The sequence below is a fragment of the Callionymus lyra genome, chromosome 1, assembly GCF_982586985.1.
Source record: "Callionymus lyra chromosome 1, fCalLyr1.hap1.1, whole genome shotgun sequence".
Lineage (NCBI taxonomy): Eukaryota > Metazoa > Chordata > Actinopteri > Syngnathiformes > Callionymidae > Callionymus > Callionymus lyra.
In genome coordinates, this window is record NC_141818.1 from 24,707,223 (window position 1) to 24,730,595 (window position 23,373).

Below are 23,373 nucleotides of genomic sequence, written 5' to 3' on the forward strand. Positions count from 1 at the left end.
TATGTTTTTTGACCTATTATGTAAAATTTTATATTTTCCCATGGCACACCTGACGATCGCTCAAGGCACACTAGTGTGCCACGGCACAGTTGTTGAAAAACACTGTGGTGAGCAATACTGGTGCACCACAGGGTACCGTTCTGTTACACCAGACTTTGCAACATGCCACTTACAAAAGTACTCTGATGATACAGCTGTTATGGCATGCATTAAGGGAGGGGATGAAGCAGAGTACAGGGACTTGGTGGTCGCTTTCTCGGACTGGAGAGAGAAATTCTCTGATCCTTAACGCGTCCAAGACCAAGGAGATGGTCATTGACCTTCGCAAGAGACATCATTCCCATCATTCGGTAAATGGACAGGCCATTGATGTGGTCCAGTGGTGCAAGTACCTGGGAGTCCACCTGGATCACAGACCGGACTAGTTAGCTAGGGCAAATGCAGTGTTTAGGAAGGGTCATTCTGTCTGTCCATCCGTCCGTCCGTCCAGCTGTTCAAGCCCTTGCAAGATCCATCTACACCCTGGCACAGACTCTGTGGTGACTGTGAGGTCATCCATAAATGCTCTAATTGGTGGTTGGCAGATCGCTGACTGGGTGCTGACCTCTTCTTGGTTCTTTCTTTCTGCCGCCTCCTGTGCCACTCTGCTCTACGCAAAGTCATCAGTCGCTTCCTCAAGATGGCCCACAAGGTGGGTGCTGCTCCTCACTGGCCTCCTTGTACTGCTTCTGGCGGGTCATATGGATCTTTACTGTCCTCTGGTTCATATTGTAGGTTCAGCACCAAACCTCTCATGGGCCAGACTGATGATTATAGTCGTCATTGCCAGATTTTTCTGCATCTCCATGTCACGGTAGTAATTGTTTCTCCGTTGCCTAATGTCGTTGCTAAGTCTGTCCGATTGGGGTTCTCATTCTCCCCCCCTCTCGGAAACCCCTGAGGGTATTTTGCCATGGGTTGATCTCTAGCTTTCGGAAGGGTTTCCTACTGTCGGAGGAAGCAGTTTGGGCTGCCAACCCTCCACGCCCCTGTTGCTGTCTTTCCAAGCCGTCAACTGTCTCTCCAGTCGTCTCCAGCCTGTTCCTGATCGTCAGCCAGTCTCTTGCTGGTGGTCACTGGTTTACCCAGAGTAGATTTCCAGCCCTGCTCTCTACCAATGACCAGATGTTCATATTTGGTCCCCTTTCTCTCATGTGCCTCACCAACTGCAGATTTCACATTTGTTGGAATAAAAAACAAAGGTTAATTTAGTTTACAATGACAGAGATATACAGTAGACAGTCATTTGAGTTTATTTGGACTTCTGCCTAAAACATGTTCCGACATTGATCCAATACGCAACAATAGACAAAACATGTCAAATTCTGCAAATAAATTGTTTTCCTCTTCTATTGAACCAGTAGCAGTTCTGCATAATTATTCACAGAAATGACTGCCTCACTAAGAGATTCCCCTTGTGGGACTAATAAAGAAAATCTAATGACAAACAAGTTTAGGTACATTTATTTCAATCACTCCATCTGATTTTCAAGGGTAGTCACACCAGATACTCAGGATTGATTTTTTTGTACATGCACTACATTTTGCCATCTGGTAAAAAAAAAACATAACGCACTTTAAAGCAGCCCTGGTTAACAGCATGTGTTAATGAACAATAAGATTCCAAATAATGATCTTGTTTATATATTGAAGCAAACCCATAGAAACATATGTTAGCTCTGTGGAGGCTCACATAACTTTTTGTGATGGATGCGTTTGTAAGCAAAAGTCTTTTTCCCTCCAACTGTGATATCCTTTTCATTCTCATAGACCTTGAAAAGCAACCTTTGCCCTAGATGAGTGTCCATTTTTAATCTTAACCACACCATCACTGCCATTCAAAGCTTTTTGCGATTCCGCCTATACTTTAAACCTGACTTCATGATGCGCCTGAGAAAACTGATTAAGGAGAAGGATCCGTCCACACAAAATGCATTGAGTCTCTTAGTTGTTGTCCTTCATCCACGTCTTCATCCACTGAGCAATCTGATCAAGGTTGCGTTCCATATCATCAGGGGTATTGCTAGGTAGCCGACAGACTATCTCTTCTCTGTAAGCCTCCATGGCTTCTTCATAAATGGTTTGAAAGATCTCACACTGTATGTTGTCCTGCAGCTTCTTACCACTGTAGCCCCTGTGGGTCACGAAAAAAGAGATGTGGTTTTAGGCAGTTGATATTGTGTACTTTTACTAAATGTTGTTAGACTCAAATGAAAAAGAACATTACCTGCCCTCTAATCGAGAGTACAGCTGGCCGTTGTCTGTACTAAGAACAAAGACGATATGGAACCAGCGTTCAGGAAAGAGGTCACATCCATGGTAGTCAACGATCACACCCCCTTCGCCCATTTTGTCCTCCAACTCATCAACAACCTGCAGGGTCAACAAATATTAATGTTTCCTATTCACAGTAATGGTAAATGTGGTAAATGGTAATGAACAAATGATAGTTATTGAAAGTGCATTATCACTACACTCATCTCTGACAGTACAAGACACCCAACATATTATAGACGAGAAAAGAACGGGCAACCATTACACCACTCATTAATACATCTTTCTTTGAAAACAATGAGTTGACAAGTTTTTTCTAGGATCAGGCTTCTCACATTTGGAAAACATAATTTTTTTATTTCCCTGCTGAAATTATGTAAAAAGGACTTTAAAAATGAAATAGAATTCCATATAACGTTAACTTTCACTGTTTGCCTTTATGCTATATAAAAATAAACTATCAATAAAACGTTAGTTAGTGATCGTTCACTCAAAATTCTAACTTCACTCATTTTCTACTAACCTTATGTCGACTAAGGGCTGGGATTATTTTCAGAGTAATCTGTTCCTTTTTAGAGAAATAGACAAAATGCTTGTTCATTTTAATGTAGTGACTGGAACTCAGTTATCTTCGTCTTCGTCAAAAAACACAAACTTAAAAACATCCAAATACCTCCATACTGCTCGTCTGTAACATCCTTCTTGTATTGAAGCCTCGACATGAGAAGAATCGATTAGAAAAATACTTATACAAGACTATATTTTAGGCTTGTTTTGAGTGGATGATACCAGCCATTCAGCCTAAATATCTTAAATCAAGGCTTCAATACAAGAGGGAGGTAACAGACGAGCATTATGGAGGTATTTGGATGTTTTTGTGTGTCTTTTTGGACTAAGATGAAGAGTTTAAGCGCTTTGTTACCCTGGTCTGGAAAAGCGCTATATAAATACAAATTACTTACTTACCATTCCAGTCGCTACATTAAAATGAACAAAGAACAGATTACTCTGAAAATAATCCCAACTCACAATATGTGACATTTGAATATTAGGTGAACTATAACTTTAAGCATTGATAATTATCATAATAATGTTTTGTACTGTATATTTACTGCAGTTGTTTAACTGAGTCGTGGTTGTCCATTTTTTTTATGTAAAGAAGTATGTGACTCTGAAGGGTTATACAGTATGTACATCATAATAATTGTACCATCATTACATTATTATTACTATCATTTGAACAATACAGAATATAAAATAAAAGGACATTAAAAACGAAATGAATGAAATCAAACTTAACCTAATTTATAATATACAGGTCTGTAAGAAAAATATAAAATATTTTCTATGTAGGCTGAAAGAAATGATAGTTTACCAGGTCTTGATTTTTTTTTAGGTCTGCACAAATTTGAAATTACATTTTTGCACAAGAAGGTAAAATACTGTACCGTTCGTTGTTTTGCATTTTACTGTTCCTTTAAAACTGAGACAGGTGAATGATGATCGTGAAAAACTGATGACGTTCTTATATCAGCGAACCTAACGTTTTACAGTAAACGTTTTCGTCAAATAAACGGTAAAGTGAAGGAGAGGTTTGCTCATTTTTAATGCATTATTGCATTGAGAAAAAAAATCCCTAGCCAATGGCATAATAATAACTCCTCAATAAAGTTCTATACATCTATCTACTAAAACAAGAGCCACAGCTGAAGTGTGTATTTCACTCGTTCTCATGTATGTATGTTTATTTCTCGGTGGAGGAGGTGGGAGAGAGGAGGACACTTTCCAGACTATCCTCCATCATGGACAACACTCTTCACCCACTGCACCTGACCGTGGAGGAGCTGGCCAGCTCCTTCAGTGGCAGGCTCAGGCACCCCCAGTGTAGGACGGAGCGTTATAGAAGGTCCTTCATCCCAACTTAACTCTTTACTTTAAATATCCTGATGTTAATCCGTAGTGTGTTTTTCATCTCGTGTGTTTTTATTTTATTTTATTCTGTTAATAGTGTTAATTTTTTAAGATTGTAAATAATTTGTATATTTTTAAGATCGTTTTATTTTATTATCACTTTTATTATTTCTTTTTTTCCTTGCACTTTATTCTCATTGTGCTGTTGTAAAAGTGTGTTTCCCCTCTGGGGATGAATAAACGTATTCTATTCTATTCTATTTGGCCAAAAACTTCTCTCCATTTAACCGAGATAATATTTGGTTTAACATTCAGAATGCAATATTATTTTGAATGCAACTGAAAATGATTAACACAGTGAACACAACTGGATGGTAAATTTCCTTTGTTGTTTGGTATAGAACATAATCATAGTCAATTAATGACTAATTTGTATGAATAAGTGCTGAAAATACTCACCCTGTCCTCATCCAGAATGGGGCACTGGTACTCTTCATCATATCCATCATAAAGTTGTCCTAGGAAAGCTCATTCAGTAAGGTTGATCTGACATCCAGTTAGAAGCAGTAACACAAGAGACTTTACCTTCTTTTGCCAGGTCACCTATGTTTACATAAGTCAGACCTGTCAGCTGAGCCAGTTCCTTCCCAAGAGTGGTCTTTCCAACACCTGGAGTTCCTGCAGTACAAAATGCTGTTGATTAACATGCTAATAGGTCTGTTTTTATGTTAAACCACCAGACTTCGTACTGGAACTGGTCACGTTATTATTTATAACAATTGCATTGTGATTATCGATTAGTGTTTTGATTCTTTTTTTGAATAATTGAAGCAGGTAAAGAAAAAAAACAACATCTTAATCGTCCCGCAACCCTTCATTTCACGCAAAAGTCAATATTTTAAAGAAAGGTGGGTTATCCAGCTACTTCTTTACAACTATAAGAAAGATCTTAGAATCGCTCACAGAACCGACTCGTTGAACCCCCAATCAGAAGTCTTTGGATTGACATAGAAAACACGCTACACAAATGCCTTGCAAAGCATCCAAGGTGATTAAAACGTCCATTTAAAGCACTATAATATTACAGGTTATACATTTATCTGCAAGTTCGCCAATTTTTTAAATTGATCGCACACTGATTTTTTGGACCTGCTGCTTTCCTGGTCGAGTCAGCTCAGCCATGTTTACTGAAATGTACCTTCACTTCCAAGACTAACTTCATGAATCTAATCCATAAAACAAGTGCTTTAGATTTCCATTGCTATATATTGAAAAAACGTTTATGTTTTTTTCAATTTGGGCCATTCACTTGCATATTTTTAGCCATTTTTTAAAATGTAAAGTTAATTACCCATCTTACTAACCATTAACATCATTGTTACATATTGAAAACGTTTTTTTCTCTTTCTTTGTTTAGCTTTAGCTTTCCAAAATATTCCAACCGTTTTAAAATGTGGCAAATATTAAGCAATTCTTGAAAGTTGGGTTGAACAAAATGGTCAAACCTAAAATATTGAACACTTTAGGGTTAGGATTGAGGAGGTGGACCAGTAAATTTACTGAAAAAAAGAGATCAAAGATCAGCTGAACTCACACTACATACAACCATTTAGTGCAATATTCTACTGACGCAAGGCTCGCGATTCAAAGCAAAACATAAACAGGATTATTATGTTAAAGGAAATACAAGATAAACAACCGGTCAGCAGGATGTTGGGTAGCTTCTTCATCTTCATGAGCACATGCCACAGTAATGACCGCTGAAACACACCAATGTCGTTATTCCACTTATTCGGTCTCTGCGAAATCTCCAAGATCCTACCAGTTAAGACAAACGATGTTATATCACACTCGCAGAGACGCCACGTTAAAGTTGACGGACGAGAACCACCTGGTTGAGAACGTGTTCCGCTTTATTCTTCTTCTTTATATTTTTCGTAGAATGGAAAAGAACATTTTTGCACATTACCGCCACCATCTGGTATGGACTGAGGCTTACAATCTAATTTTCTTGGACTAACTAACCAAAATGTATAAATAAACTAATAAACAAAAATGGAAAATTGGATTCACAACTATATATTATAATACATCCTTACATTGTATCTCGTCTTAAAATTTTAAACTTCTGATGAAGGAGATAAGAAAAAGATAAAAGTAATCTCTGTGTCATTATTTAAAAAAATAAAAGTATTTTTCAAAACTGTTGGATGTCTTGCTTAATCGGGCCCTTTTAGTAGAGCCTTCTTCAGAATTGAAATTGTGCGAACTTCTGTCCTAATTCATGAATTGAAGTAAATTGATATAGGTCCGATGCAGGAGGTGAAGGATGGCATCTTCCACACCAACTGCTGGCTGGTAGGCAAACTGCAGGGGGTCTTGCGCGTGCTGGACTTGTGGCCTGAGATGTTTGAGGACCAGCCGCTCCAGTGTCTTCATCAGCTGCGAAGTCAGTGCCACCGGTCTGTAATCGTTCAGCTCACTCGGTCGGATCTTTTTAGGGACTGGAACGATACAGGAAGTCTTCCACAGAGTTGGTACTTTCCCCAGCCGTAGACTGAGGTTGAAGACATGCTGGAGCGGCTCAGCTAGTTCAGCAGCGCAGGTCTTTAGCAGTCGAGCAGACACCTTATCAGGACCAGCAGCCTTCCCTGGACGAATCCTCCGAAGTACATCCTGTACCTGGAGTGAGGTGAAGCTGGGAAGTGGTTGTGTGGAGCTGGGGGGGGGGCACAAGAAGGTGGGGCATGTATGGTGTATTAAATGTACATATGCCCATCTTTTAGATAAAAATAGATAGTAAATGAGTTAAGGTGAATATTAACAAATGTCCCCATTTTCTCATACATATACAATGAAAAAAGCAATCAGATACAACTTTTTGGGTGAATTAGAAATATTTTCACTACATTTATATTTGTTTATTAGAAAACAAAAAATTAACATATATTAAAATCATTTTCTCATTCATATACAATAAAAAAGCAATCAGATAAAAACGTTTTGGGTGAATTAGAAATATTTTCACTACATTTATATTTGTTTATTAGAAAACAAAAATTAAACATATATTAAAATCATTTTCTCATTCATATACAATAAAAAGCAATCAGATAAACCTGGTGGTTGACTAAGATGTTCACTAAATTTGCATTTATTTATTAGACAAAAAAATGCAGATAACTTAAAATCTAGTCTTTAAGATACATATAATTAGTGCTTACCTTTGATGGTGTATTTCTTTGCTGCTCTCCTAATTATCCTCCTTCTGTTCTTAGGATTATCACAGTCAAGAGTAAGGTTGTTGTAGTCGTTATTCAGCAAGAAATGGCGAACTTCATCGTGAAAGTTTTCCATTTTTCGTTCGGTATTTGATCACTTACAAGTAATTAAAGGGAAGAATTTTGAATATCGCCGATATTTATATAGACAGTTTCAGCCAATCAACTGCTAGATGTGAGAATGTCGCTGATTGGCCACTTTAATGTTACAATTAAGACCATAAACCCTAATATATTACAACCGTTTTTCAATAATATGACAACAAATCTCAATAGTATGAAAATTAGAAAATGTTTATTGCCAGTAGTGTTAAAAAAAACACGATTTTTTTTGTAGTGCATACATTATACAAATATGACAATTAAAAAAAATGACTCGTTCAATAAAGTGGGCATATGTACATTTAATAATTTATTTAAAAAAAATCGAAACCTAAATAATTACTGAGGTGTTTATGATCCGAACTACAGAAGTTATTGAAAGGGGAATATTCTAACATTTTTTATTTGAAAAGCGAATTATTTCGGAACTCGAATGATTTTTATTTCATTGTACAGTTGTGCTTTATTATTAGTGAAACAGCTTCAGCCAATCAGCGCCTTCGTCACATGTAGCGCGGACCCTTCCGTTGGTCTCAAAGTCACGTGTGTCGTCAGACCAGGAAATGAAAGAACGGAAAGTGATTATGTTGACGAAGATCGTCTTTTTGTCAATATAAATGTTTTATGTGTGGTAAAAAGTATCATGTAAACGTTCTGTTGACGTTTCTTTAACCCATAAAAAATATTTTAAAGAGACGTTCGCATATGCCGTGTGTGACGTCATCACGTAGGAACTGGGGGGACAAAATTTGTAGGGGGTGTAGGTACAATTTCGGTCCCCCCTACAATATCGGTCCCCCCACTTCCTACGTGATGACGTCACTCGCGTCATATGCGAACGTCTCTTTAAAATATTTTTTATGGGTTAAAATAACGTCAACAGAACGTTTACATGATACTTTTTACCACACATGAAACATTTATATTGACAAAAAGACGATCTTCGTCAACATAATCACTTTCCGTTCTTTCATTTCCTGGTCTGACGACACACGTGACTTTGAGACCAACGGAAGGGTCCGCGCTACATGTGACGAAGCCGCTGATTGGCTGAAGCTGTTTTACTAATAATAAAGCACAACTGTACAATGAAATAAAAATCATTCGAGTTCCGAAATAATTCGCTTTTCAAAAAAAAAAAAGTTAGAATATTCCCCTTTCAATAACTTGTCTGTAGTTTGGATCATAAACACCTCAGTAATTATTTAGGTTTCGATTTTTTTAAAATCAATTAAATCAATTATTAAATGTACATATGCCCACTTTATTGAACGTGTTTTTTTAACACTACTGGCAATAAACATTTTCTAATTTTCACACTATTGAGATTTGTTCTCTTCATAATACTGTTGGAATATTATATATATATATATATATATATATATAATATAATATAATAACCTTCCTATATTGCTTTTTGTTCTCAATTGTAAACGGGCTTGTAGAACAATGAAACATGTTTAGGCTGATTATTCCAGTTGCATAATACGTACAATTCTACAGTTAAGTCTGTTTATTTCCACTGCAACACAAACAAATGACAGAAACAATGATAAAATGACAACATTTAATAATTACGGCCTTTCAGTATATTCATGAGCATGAGGCTCCAGCTCTCAACACTCAACACTAATAAACTGTCTGAACACCAATGGTTCATAAAACGATCAAAACACGACACTTCCGTCGCTCCAACACAAAGAGTGTGTAACGGGTCGTTTATTCGCCTCTTCAAGTCAAAGAAATACAAGCTTTCAATTCAATTAAATTTTATTTAAAGTGTCTTATCATTACAACATTATCTCAAGACACTTCACAGTTGAAGTAAGACTATAGTTGATTAAGGAAAAATAGATCCCAGCAATTCAACAAAACACTGTGCAGTGAGCTATGGCGAGGAAAAACTTCCTTTTAGAAGGCAGAAACCTTGAGCAGAACCAGACTCATTGTTGACGGCCTGCCGCTTTGACCGGCTGGGAGGAAGGATGGGGGGGTAGACAGATGGATAAGGAGAGGAGTGAGGGAGGATATAGTGAGAAAAAAAAGAGGACAGTGTAGGAGAGTCCATGGAGGTGCTGATCTATTTTTCCTTAATTAACTGTAGTCTTACTTCAACTGTGAAGTGTCTTGAGATAATGTTGTAATGATAAGACACTTTAAATAAAATTGAATTGAATTGAAAGCTTGTATTTCTTTGACTTGAAGAGGCGAATAAACGACCCGTTACACACTCTTTGTGTTGGAGCGACGGAAGTGTCGTGTTTTGATCGTTTTATGAACCATTGGTGTTCAGACAGTTTATTAGTGTTGAGTGTTGTGACCTGAAGGCCACATGCTCATGAATATACTGAAAGGCCGTAATTATTAAATGTTGTCATTTTATCATTGTTTCTGTCATTTGTTTGTGTTGCAGTGGAAATAAACAGACTTAACTGTAGAATTGTACGTATTATGCAACTGGAATAATCAGCCTAAACATGTTTCATTGTTCTACAAGCCCGTTTACAATTGAGAACAAAAAGCAATATAGGAATGTTATTATATTATATTATATATATATATATATATATATATATATATATATATATATATATATATATATATATATATATATATATATATTATATTCCAACAGTATTATGAAGAGAACAAATCTCAATGGTGTGAAAATTAGAAAATGTTTATTGCCAGTACTGTTAAAAAAAACACGTTCAATAAAGTGGGCATATGTACATTTAATAATTGATTTAATTGATTTAAAAAAAATCGAAACCTAAATAATTACTGAGGTGTTTATGATCCAAACTACAGACAAGTTATTGAAAGGGGAATATTCTAACTTTTTTTTTTTTGAAAAGCGAATTATTTCGGAACTCGAATGATTTTTATTTCATTATACAGTTGTGCTTTATTATTAGTAAAACAGCTTCAGCCAATCAGCGGCTTCGTCACATGTAGCGCGGACCCTTACGTTGGTCTCAAAGTCACGTGTGTCGTCAGACCAGGAAATGAAAGAACGGAAAGTGATTATGTTGACGAAGATCGTCTTTTTGTCAATATAAATGTTTCATGTGTGGTAAAAAGTATCATGTAAACGTTCTGTTGACGTTATTTTAACCCATAAAAAATATTTTAAAGAGACGTTCGGATATGACGCGTGTGACGTCATCACGTAGGAAGTGGGGGGACCGATATTGTAGGGGGGACCGAAATTGTACCTACAGGTGGGACTAAATTTGTACCTACACCGGCGCGTTCAAAACACGTCACTTCCGCCCACGGATGACCCTCGGCCCCGCCCCTCGCAGTGGACTGACTACAGCTTTCCTAACCTCTCGCTGCCCGATCAGCTCGGCAGCCGTCGAACGGATCATGTAGAAAAACATGGGTGAGTTTACCAAGCTTTTTTCCTTGGCTATCGACTTGCTATCGAATCGTTTCTGTGTTGACTGACCAGGAACCGGCAAGTGACGTGTCGTGACGTGGCGTTACGTCCCTTTAGTAACTTACTAGGCTTAGCGTCAAAATAAGCAATACTAACGGAAATTAAATTGTTTTAAATGGACATGGAGAAGAAGCATTTTGGCAATATGACTGGCCGTTAAAAATGAATAAATACATCATTAAATAATTGACCACATACATTATTAAGTAAATACTATATGATTAGAGTTATATATTGTCCTAAATTTGTTGATGGATTATAACAAACATGATTTTAAAAACAACTTATTTATTATGCCCACTATTCGTGATCTTAGTTCCCAACTACTTTAAATTCACCCATCATCTTCAAAGGTGAGAATGGGAGTCATATGGTACGTTGCCATGGGAACCCACTTGTGTTGCGCTGAATTCATGGTAACTACTAGTAGTCACTTCCAGAATAAATGTCAAGACGTAACTGTTGAATACATTTTTTAACTTGACCAATCAAATGCTTGAAGAGAGAGGATGATCTACCAATGGAATGTTAACTCTTTTATGTTGTACTATTGAGGCATTATATGAAACTAAGAATTAGAATTCTTATAATATATAATGTGTGGGTTATTACTACTTTTATTATGAAATGGGGCCATTAAAAATGGTGCCATAGTTTGGACACCCCTGCTATGAATAATACAACTTTAATGTGGCTCTTTTATTCACACATTACAAGAACGCAAACAATAACATTTCAGTGGCCCATTATATCTATATCTGTGCCTCAAGTCACTAAAAATATGAAAACAAAACTATGAGTGGGCTTGACTTCTTTTCATACTGCTTGTATGGTTATCGGCTCCTTCATGGTAATGTTTATCGAAAGCGTATGTGTTGACACCCATGGGTTGCTGTGGTGCCTGACTATCTTGACTAGAGTCAATTGTGGTTAACTGAGGCCCTTGTTCTGCATATTTTCTCATCTGATTTTTCTAAAAAGCGTGTTGAATTTTGCTGTCCACATGGATCCATGATGGATGGATTGTAAAACACTCACAACTAGAGAAGAAGACTGCTTGACACGTGCAGAAAGAAGTGTGAACATTAAAATTAGCATATCAACATGATGGTAGTATATTTTAACTTTTACAATGAGTAGGACTACAAGCCATTGATGTACAGTAAAAAAAGATGAGACACGTGGCTATGACTATAAACGTGACTATAAATAAGTTTAAACTTTAAGCCAAGTTAAGGGTTCAAAGAATTATACACTTCAACTGTGAGAGAGCATTGAACAAATCCAGGAAATTACATTGTATGATCTTAAAATAATTAATTAGTATAACCGTGCAGAAAATGTATTTAGCAAAATAAAATTTTGGAACTCGCAGACATTTTACTTCTTTATTAACTCCTCAACTTTTATATTAACTGCACCATTTTAGACTTGTTATCTCTATAAAAGACACTTTTCCACACCCGTAATGAGTAAATAATTGAATAAATACAAGAATCACTTGCATTTCTCTTGTCATGCACGATCTCACCTTGTGGAGTACAGTACAGAGAGTTAAGTCCGAAAACTAGACAGAAATAAGTGAGTAAGCTGTATTGATCAACGATTTAGGAGCGGGGGCCACAGTATAAAGGTTACCATAGTAACGGGATCAAAATACTGCAATGCTCGAAAAGTCACCCCGCTTAAGCCAGCACATGTACAAGCCTGTCTGAAGTCAGCCAAAAGCCACCTGGTTGATCTAAGGGACAATTGGACAGCTGTCATGAGACCAAAATGTAACTTGTTGGTTTAAATGCCATTTGTGTTTGGAGTTGCATCTCAAGAACAACATAACCTAAGGAGCTGAGGGTGAAACGTAACTGGATCTTCCAGCATGACAATCATCCCAAATAAAGGAGTGGATAAGTATTGCGACAACATGTCCCCGGAAGAGTAAAAACGAACTGTCTGACGATGATCTAATCCTAGCTCACATTCCCTAATATTGGGTGAACAGTCCAGTACCGGTTTTGCTGTACAAGATAGAATAGTCTCCTCGACTGATGTTTAACATCATTTTACATGGACTTTACTACGTATGAACAGTGTGAAATGTTTATTAAGGCATCAATAAAGTTTTACCTTACCTTACCTTACTTAAAGACTTTACATTCCAGTTATGCTTGAGTTTTTTCACCGAAAAATGTTGCCATATATGAGAACACACAACGTCATTTTTGTTTTACATTTTGTGTTCCTGATCATTTAAAATGTAATCATTACATTTTTCATAATAATATGGTTCAATTTATCTGTCACGTCTGTCGTCAACAGCCTGCAGCCAGAATGCCACAGCCCAGATTAAAGCTGGTAGTCACAGGAGATGACTTTGGTTACTGCCCAAGGAGGAACCAGGGGATCGTGGACTGCTTTTTGGCTGGAGGCATCTCGAGTGCCTCCCTGCTGGTCAATGCATATTCTACGAAGGAAGCAGCAGATCTGTCTAACAGGTAATGTACTGTTTTTGATGATGACATGTTAATCAAAGGCAACCACATTGGCTAAGCTAGTTATTACTTTTAATATAACAGCTTCTATTCTGGGACCTGCAAGTATGTATCCAGATTTAGCATGGGTGAGGCCTGCATGGGACCCTCCCTCTTTGTACATAGGATGTAAGTAAGGATATGTGTGTGTATTCTTCCGTCAATCTGACAAGGACCGCTCTACAACATCCATCAGTTGGTTGGGTCGCATGTGTCCTCATGTGGCTGCAGAGTCGAATTTGGGCCTTGAACCTCCGGCCACAGTGTTCACATTGGATCAGGGTCGTGCTCTGTGTGGGGTTGACTTCCCGTTTCTTCCTGGCTCTCCTTCTCTGCAGCAGCTCTCTGGGCTTCTTCACATGTGATGGCGCCATCTTGGACTGCATGTCGCCACAGTAGTCGACCGTTTGCAACTTTGGATACACTATTTAGTTTGTAGATTATCACTGAAGGCGGCATCAACATTTTGTACATAACACACAAAAAATGTTTTAGCGTATTATTGCAGAGCTTTTACTTAATGAGTTCAACACAGCCGACAGCCTTATTGGACAACTGTTAGAATTCATATTATGACAAGAACCAATAGGCTAAATCAAGCGACACAAGTGACTATCAATACTTCAAGAAACGAAGGTCAGCCAGACAGGAAAATTGCATAGACTTTCAATGAGCCTTTTACGTATGTCCAAACTTTTGGCCTGCACCATACACTCAACAAATCCTCACTGGAGATGACCAGCTATGGGTCCATTTTTTCCTTACCCTTGATGGTCACCAAACCCAGCCATAATGAGCCATTCTTACTTTGTGCACTATAGGCTGGACATGAATTAATGAGGCTTTATATCACTGGGGTTTTCTTCTGGTACTCTATCAAATTCAATAAAGGTTTCTGATTCTGATTTTCATAATGACACCAAACACTGTAAATATTATCATTAAGAGTTTTCATAATAAACTAAGATCACATCCATACAAAAGAAAAGATATGGAGACAGTGGACCTGTGCACCATTTCAGTTTTTTTTTTATCGCAAATTATTTCGAAAAACCTAACTACTGACTTACTCGCATGTTTCAAATGTTGAAGTTCTCATCCGTCTGAAATCTGGGCGAACATGGTTACAAGAGCGGAGTCCATAATGATATATAAAAGGGCTTCACTCCTTCTCCAGCCAACTGTACTCACGCATTCTTTATACAACGAGTCCCTTGGAGGCGGAGACTGGGATTGATGACACGAGATGACAAACCTTGATACCAATGACAACAGAGTGGGCGCGGTTATGTAATCTAATTTACCATAACCATTCTCAGCCTTAAGATTATTTTCTAATTTAATTATTTCAATTAAAAGAGAGTTTTTTGCAGACAGACGGATACTGTTGAGTACAATAGTGGTCTAAGATCACTCAAATCAACAATTAGTTAAACGATAATAGCATTCATCTGACACACAGTAGTTGAACAATGGCACCATACGATGCCGATTGTAAGGACGACTCTGTGAGGCAAACAAGACATCATTAAAAATTCTGTGCTGTTTATGTATACTACCATAACCATATAATGTATGGTATTGTTTAATAAAGGGCTCTTGAAGTCTATCCTATGGCTGATTTGTGGTCTGGTGACCTAAGTCCCAAAATATTTTTTACCAAGAGTTCAATACAGTGTTATCATCATCATGAAGCTTGTAGGAGTCGGGAAAAGATAATTTACATAGCTACACAGAGGTACAATAATATATGTTATGTGTTTTGTTGTATTTTTTATTTAACCCACTGCCTGGAAAGAGATTGTGTGCAAAAAAAAAACAGAACTCTTTGGGTTTTGAACCGTAAACTTATTTACTCTTCAAGTATGTTAAAAAGCTTCTCACATGATCTTTGTCAGATTCAGCATCCCCATCGGCCTCCATGCCAATTTGTCTGAAGGAGTCCCTGTGTGTCCCAACCTTCAACATGTCTCCACACTTGTCAACCAGAAAGGCTTCTTTCATGGAAAGACAGGCTTCAGGAAGCAACTGGAGAAACACCAGCTGAGCATGGAACAGGTATTTTTCCTTAACCGTTTACAAGTGATGAATGTAATGAAATAATCTGGATAAGATTGTGTAGTTGTGTCCCTGAGCTTCACCTAACCCCGATTGCTCATGATGGTGAGCTGGAGCTGTTGCAACCTTTTTCCCATCAGTGTGGGAATGTGTGAAAGCACTTTAAGTAAAGAAAATATTGAAATAAGACGCTTATTAAGTTATGAAAATGTAAGCTATTTCAATTGCTTAATTAGACCAACTTCTCAGCTGTAGTGAAGAAGATGGGTTTTTTTCTGCTTATAAGGTGGAGTTGGAATTAAGAGCCCAGGTCCATCGCTTCCGAGAACTGACCGGGCAATTGCCTCAGCACATGGATGGACACCAGCATGTCCATGTCCTACCAGGTAACTCATGGTACAGATCAACGATAATTTACTTTCGTCTACAGATTTGAATTTTATCTCAGCCAGATATTCTTATTGAAATAGTCATGGCAGACTCCTTCCTGACGAAATATCAGGACTCTGTTGGGCAAATAAAAATGTACCTAAAATGACCCATGCTCTTTTCACAACACTAGTCTGATTAGATTATTTTCGGTTTGCCCAAATAGTGTTTATACATGGTAAAACTGTACCAGAGACAAGCTTCTCTCCAGTGCAATTTTTTTTTCTAATAAGTAACTACGGCTGACCTTTTGTCAACTCTGAAGCAACAAAACAAAGACCAAGTCCTTAACATAACCCACAAAAATAACTGATGATAGCAGCAAGATGTTGAGCAGGTTTAGTGTACGTTGTGCCAAACAATAACAGCCGATGGGTATCTGATATGATGTAATCCGGTGGTAGCTGATACAATGACTGGACTGTTACCCCCCGATGATGATGTTGATCTTTTTCTTCTGGCTGGCAGAGGTCCGAGATGTGTTCGCTCAGGTACTGTCAGATCTCAAGATTCCATACACTCGGGTCCCAGTTGAGCCGGGCCTAAACAGCTGCTCCTGGTTGCCAGCACACATGAGAAGGTTCTATACCCAAGTGCAGAAGGATGCACTGGAGTCTGTCCCAGTCTTCACACGCTTTGGAATCAGGTAATTTACCTGCAAGTATTTTCTTATCTGGTTGCTTTTCAAATATATTTTTTAATGATATAAAGGTCTATTTGAAGAAGTGAAAAATATAATTTGAATGTATTATTATATCAAAGTAATTTAATGGTCCTGTAATTAAGTGGTCATGAATGTGATAATTCTTCACTTCTTCTTTGCCTCTGTTGGCTGTATCCTGTGAAGGGTTGTTTGACCCGTCTCAGAATAGCAGCAAGACCCATTTAACCTGGTGATTCTGCTCCAAATCAAGTCACAATCACAAGCGCTTGATTCCTGCTAGACCTGTAGTTGTAGTATTTATTCAAAAAGTTATCCTCAAAAGAGATGGCAGTGTAAGCAGCATCTCACATTGTAGTGATTCTCACACACGCATACACACTCAAAGGGGTTCTCTGCCTGTAGAGTGATGAGGATGCAGACGTCACCAGTTCACTGTCTCACCTCAATCTCACCTGTGCTTGCACTACCTGTGCATTAACTTTGTTTTTTTGTTTATATTCTGTTTATTAGTTTATTATTTAAGTTTGTTGATTATTTATTTTATTTTGTTGGTTATTTTTATTTGTTTTCTTGAATGTCTTAATGTATGCATGTTTTGCATCGTGGGTCAGAGAGGACCACAATTTGATTTATGCTGTATGTCTTAATACAAGCATATTTGACAATAACTTGACTTGACTTGTAAAATCTGACACTTTGGTCCATTTTGCTTTGATTTTGACATTTTATTTTTACAACATAAGTACATATTTATTCAAATTGTCTCTGAAGCAGTGTTTGTGAAGGTTCAACTGGACCAGACCTAACAGAAAATGTTGACCAGTCAGACCAGGAAATCACAAAAGCTTAGAAGATGATCAGATGATCAGATGATCAGAGGTACACTTTTTGTACCTACAAGGAAAGTTCCAGTGTGCCAAAATGCAAGTGTTGTTGGTTCTAATAACCCTTCAATCTCCACAGGTGGCCAGATGTTTACCTGGGATTGACCACAATGGGTCAGAATATGTCTCTCTCAAACCTGCAGAGGGCGCTCAACCACGCTTTAGCTGCAGTGACCTCCACCTCTGATAAGCCAACAGTGACAGCCGAGCTGATGGTCCACCCAGGATACCCCAGTTATCCAACTGAGGGCGGCTGTGGGGAAGGACCGGATGACTTTTCCCAGTCTGAGGAGCGGCAGCACGAGCTAAGAATACTGATGGAGCCCGCCCTGCTCTATCTGTTCAAACAGCACAGAGTCCAGGTCTGTGCCTTCAAGGATCTCCCAGGGACTCTCTGTGTACTGGAAACAAAGCTGTGATTAGAAGAGGTACCTTAAAAGATATTGTAACTCTAACGCACTTTGTGTTTAATAATTACCTCAATAGATGTACTACGTTTGGAAAGACGCAGTTGTTGCCAGTTGCTCTTCAATTCTGATCAACAGAAGGGGTATTGGAGTACATTTACATTTTGAAAATTCAGAAAAAACGGTGCCCTTGGACAAATGAAGATCTCCTGAGTCTGAAGAGACTTTGTCGAAAGACTGAGCGTCTCTGGAAGTCTACTAAACTTGAGGTGCACAGACTTCACCTCAGGGATCTGTTGACTTCTTACAATGAGATGGTAGAAACTGCTAGATCTGATTACATCAGAAAACTGGTAGCAGCAAATAGGAAAAACCCCAAAGTTTTGTTTGACACGATTAATTCTCTCGTGTCTCCTGCTCCTCAAATCATGCCGGTCTTCTGTGAAGCTGACAGCAATGCATTGTTGAGATTTTTCATTGACAAAATTAAATTGATCAAAGAGAAAATCTCTCCCCCTTTGTTGGGAACCCCTACTGTCTCTGAGCCCATCTCCTCCTCTTGGTCATCCTTCACTGCTGTATCTTTGGGTGATATTTCAGCACTAGTGAACAAGATGAAACCCTCCTCTTGCTCAGATGACGTCCTTCCTTGTAGGCTTTTTATCAAAGTATTTGATGTAATTGGCCCCTGGGTTACCAATATCGTGAACCTCTCCCTTTCCACAGGGGTTTTTCCCAATGCATTTAAACATGCCATTGTGGAGCCCCTGCTCAAAAAACCAGGCTTAGACCCAACTGACCTCAGTAATTTCAGGCCTATTTCTAAGCTCCCTTTCTTGTCCAAGATCTTGGAGAAGGTGGTGTCTGAGCAGCTGTCTTTGTTCCTGGATCAGAGCGACATCCATGAGAAGTTTCAGTCTGGCTTCCGTAAACATCACTCTACGGAGACAGCTTTATTGAAAGTGTCCAGTGACATCATGATGTCGGCTGACTCTGGTAAATTCACTGTTCTGGTTCTCTTGGATCTGTCGTCAGCCTTTGACACAGTTGATCACCAGATCCTGCTGAGAAGACTAAGGGATGAAGTGGGACTGTCTGGTTCTGTGTTAGAATGGTTCTCATCTTACCTTTCTGGGCGCAGTTTTAGTGTATCTGCTAATCAAATGAGGTCTGAATCGGCAGATCTGTTGTGTGGAGTCCGTCAAGGTTCTGTTCTGGGTCCTTTATTGTTTTTGCTGTACTTGATTCCCCTTGGTAAAATCATTCAGAGATTTCCAGATGTTTCTTATCACATTTTTGCTGATGACATCCAGCTCTACTGCTCTTTTGACCCAACTGAGCCCCAAAGGCTGAACAGCTTAGTCAATTGTTTGCTAGAAATCAAACAATGGCTGAGTGAAAACACTTTACAGCTTAATGTGGACAAAACTGAAACTCTGGTGATTGCTCCTGATGATAAGATTCCAGGGTTGAGTCAGTACTTGGGTGTCTGTCAAACTGAGCCTGAGAAACCTGGGTGTTGTATTTGATAAAGACATGTCTCTTGTTCAACACTGCAGAAAACTGACCAGAAACTGTTTCCTTCAACTGAGAAAAATCTCTAAACTTAGGAAAATGTTGTCACAACATGATCTGGAGCTTGTAATCCATGCGTTTGTTTCTTCTCGTCTGGACTATTGTAACAGTTTGTTTTCATGTCTTAACAAGAAGGAGCTGTCTCGTCTGCAGTTGATTCAGAACTCTGCAGCGAGAATTCTGACCCACTCAAGTAGAAGAACTCACATTTCTCCGGTCCTTAAAACTCTTCACTGGCTTCCAGTTTCTTTCAGGATCAACTTTAAAATTCTGGTTCTTACTTTCAGAGCTATTCATGGTCAGGCTCCTCCTTACATCACTGATCTGATCCAGCCTTACACCCCAGCTCGGTCTCTGAGGTCTGTGGATCAGAATCTACTTATGGTTCCACGCACACGGCTCAGGACCAGAGGAGAGAAATCTTTTCAGGCTGTTGTTCCTAAGCTTTGGAACAATCTTCCTCTCTCTTTGCGCTTGATGGAGTCTACTGACTCCTTTAAGAAACATCTTAAGACGTTTCTATTTGTTCAGGCTTTTCCTTGAATTTCTCGAACTCCTGTGTTGTTCTCGGTGTTGTCTTGATCTTTGAAGTATGTACTGTTTTGAGTATTGTTTTGATTGTTAAAGCGCTTTGTGACCCTGGTCTCGAAAAGCGCTATATAAATAAATATTACTTACTTACTTACTTATTTAACTTAAAAATTTGATTCATCCCTTTAACCAGTCGAGTTATCATCTGTGTTCCTCTCAACCTGCTGACAAAAACTCAAAAATGATGCCCAGTAATGCTGCAGATCCTAACAGTGGGCAGTGAGACAGTGGACAAGTCTACCACAAGAACACTCGTGGCATGTGTACAAGGTGCCTGTTTTTATAGTTCTATCAGTACTGAGCTGTGTTTAGGGTATTATTTAAAGACGTGTTTGGTCTGTTTATTATCTCAATACAAAACTTGTTTCTGTATAATATTTTCTACTGTATAAATGATCTTAACAATTTAAACTGTTACGGGTCTTGATATAACTGTTATGATTTTTTCAATTTTAATAAAATTGTATTGATCCGAGGTGTTCTGAAATTCTTCATTTTCACTTTGAAGTTCACCTATCTAGTCAAACTTGTCCGATCTTTATCTATAAACTTAAGTGATTTTAATTCGTGTCTGCTTGCGGTCATTGCGACATTCATTGTTCATAACTACGGGGAACTGTTTTACAAAGTTTGTCTAACTCACACAAGCCTCCACATACACAGATGAGAACAACTCCCAACCCCCCACCACACCACCCACGATCACAGCAGCTCAGGTTCATGGAGAGCTGAGGAGGCTGCGCCCTAACAAAGCTGCAGGTCCAGATGGAGTGTCGCCTCGACTACTGGAGGCCTGCGCGCGGGAACTGGGTCACCCCCTTCAGCACATCTTCAACCTGAGCCTGGGACTGCAGTGGAAGACATCGTGCATCATCCCAGTCCCAAAGAAACCCCATCCTGGAGAGATGAACGACTTCAGACCTGTGGCCCTGACGTCGCACGTGATGAAGACCATGGAACGACTGGTGCTTCATCACCTCAGGCCACAGACCTGTCACGCCCTTGACCCCCGACAGTTTGCTTACCGGGAAAAGGTGGGAGTGGAAGATGCCATCATCTTCCTGCAACACCGATCTCTCTCTCACCTGGACAGTGGCAAATGTGCTGTGAGAATCACATTTTTGGACTTCTCCAGCACCTTCAACACCATCCAGTCTCTGCTCCTGAGGGACAAGCTGTCTGGGATGGGAGTGGATTCACACCTAGTTGCCTGGATAAGTTACTACCTGACCGGCCGACCCCAGTATGTGAGAATGGGGGAATGCAGGTCTGACATGGTGGTCAGCAACACGGGGGCGCCACAGGGAACTGTGCTCTCTCCTGTCTTGTTTTCCCTGTACACGTCTGACTTTCAGCACAACTCAGAGCTCTGCCATGTGCAGAGATTTGCGGACGACACAGCCATTGTTGGCTGTATCAGGAGCGGAAAGGAGGACGAGTACAGGGAGCTCATCCAGGACTTTGTCAAATGGTGTGACAACAATCATCTGCCCCTAAACACCACCAAGACCAGGGAGATGGTTGTGGATTTCCGGAGATCCAGGGTGCACCCAGAACCAGTTCTCATCAAGGAGGACTGTGTGGAGGTGGTGCACACCTACAAATACCTGGAAGTACAGCTGGATGACAGGCTGGACTGGACCACAAACACAGATGCTCTGTGCAAGAAAGGACAGAGTCGTTTGTACTTCCTTCGAAGGCTGGCATCCTTCAACGTCTGCAGGAAGCTGCTACAGACCTTCTACCAGTCTGTGGTAGCGAGTGCCCTCCTGTACTCAGTGGTGTGCTGGGGGGGGGGCAGTCTAAAGAAGAAGGACGCTTCACGCCTGCACAAACTAATAAGGAAGGCAGGCTCTGTTGTAGGCACAGAACTGGACAGTCTGACATCCATAGCTGAGCGACGCACACTCAACAGGCTCCTGTCCATCATAGACAATCCACACCATCCACTACACAGCACCATAGACAGACAGAGGAGCAGCTTCAGTGACAGACTGCTGTCAATGTCATGCTCCACAGAAAGACTGAGATCATTCCTCCCCCATGCCATCAGACTCTTCAACCTGCATCATACATGAGAAAGACTCATCTCATTCTTTTAACGTCTTTATATATTTTTTATATATATTTTTTTTCTTTTTTCCTTTTTATACATATGTTTCAGTTTATTTTTAGACTGTCCATAGAGTTGCATGCCTCTTTGTTTCTATTTTCTTTGTAACATATTCTGGAGCTGCTGAACCGTGAATTTCTCTGTGAGATGAATAAAGTATCTATCTAGTTTCTGCATGGTAGTGCCCACTTCCTCCACAGCAGAACGTCCTGACAGGCGGTTGCGCAAGAGTGTTTACCTCTGCCTGGGAAACCATTTTTTAACCCAATAATATTATCTGTGTTGATAGTGTTATTGTTTAATTTAAAATATAAAAAGATAAAGTTAAAATAAGACAGCCAAATCGGTGAGAAGGCGGCGACCCAGCGCCATCTATTGGCTATAACGAACAAACGAAGATAAGTTAATAAAAAAAACCCTCCATGGTGGACACTGGATCTACGGTGTTGGTTCCGAGACGCATTTCCCATTTGTCCCGTTGAGGCACAGCGAGGAGGACGAGCCGTAGGTGTGGAGATCACATTGAAGACGGGAGTGGATGGTGAAGTACGGCGGATTGGTCCACTGGTCACTGGAGTGATGAGGCTCATCCATCCCCACTGACATGGAATTACACCAACAATGCATAACTATAACTAATGAGCTTCTTTTGTTAGTTGTATTCTTGTTAAAATTATTAAACAATGTTGTATCTAATATAGTAAGTAATTTATATTTATAGACCCCTTTTTTGACCAGGGTCACAAAGCACTTCAACAATCAAAAAAAATAAAAAAAATAAAAAAACTAAATAGATCAAGATAACACCGGGAAAAACACAGGTGTCAGAGAAAGGCCTGCACGAATAAGAAAGTCTTATAAATAAAAAAGATGTTTCTTGAAGGAGTTCAGTGATGTAAGGAGGAGCTTGAACATGAATAACTCTGAAAGTAAGAACCAGACTTTTAAAGTTGATCCTCAAAGAAAATGGAAGCCAGTGAAGAGTTTTAAGGATCTATAGCTTACTCTTGTGCAGAGGACTTGAAAAACACAAAGTAACTTTTAAATTTCCTTTCACATCCATGCTTTAATT

The 23,373-nt window shown here is 39.1% G+C and overlaps 2 protein-coding genes across 2 annotated transcripts; one reads left to right on the forward strand and one right to left on the reverse strand.

The window, feature by feature from the left end:
- Positions 1–1,276: 1,276 nt before the first annotated feature.
- Positions 1,277–6,189, reverse strand: ak6 (adenylate kinase 6). Its single transcript, XM_087810700.1, has 6 exons — positions 6,047–6,189; positions 5,924–5,984; positions 4,810–4,902; positions 4,684–4,742; positions 2,267–2,412; positions 1,277–2,173 (listed from the first exon to the last, which is right to left on the reverse strand). Exons 2-6 carry the CDS (start codon positions 5,958–5,960, stop codon positions 1,984–1,986), a joined length of 525 nt encoding a protein of 174 aa, XP_087666826.1. The 5' UTR covers positions 5,961–5,984; positions 6,047–6,189; the 3' UTR covers positions 1,277–1,983.
- A 4,647-nt stretch (positions 6,190–10,836) lies between these two features.
- On the forward strand, positions 10,837–20,663 carry ydjc (YdjC chitooligosaccharide deacetylase homolog). Its single transcript, XM_087798330.1, has 6 exons — positions 10,837–10,995; positions 13,369–13,544; positions 15,479–15,638; positions 15,925–16,024; positions 16,536–16,713; positions 17,695–20,663. Exons 2-6 carry the CDS (start codon positions 13,381–13,383, stop codon positions 18,032–18,034), a joined length of 942 nt encoding a protein of 313 aa, XP_087654456.1. The 5' UTR covers positions 10,837–10,995; positions 13,369–13,380; the 3' UTR covers positions 18,035–20,663.
- Positions 20,664–23,373: the final 2,710 nt, after the last annotated feature.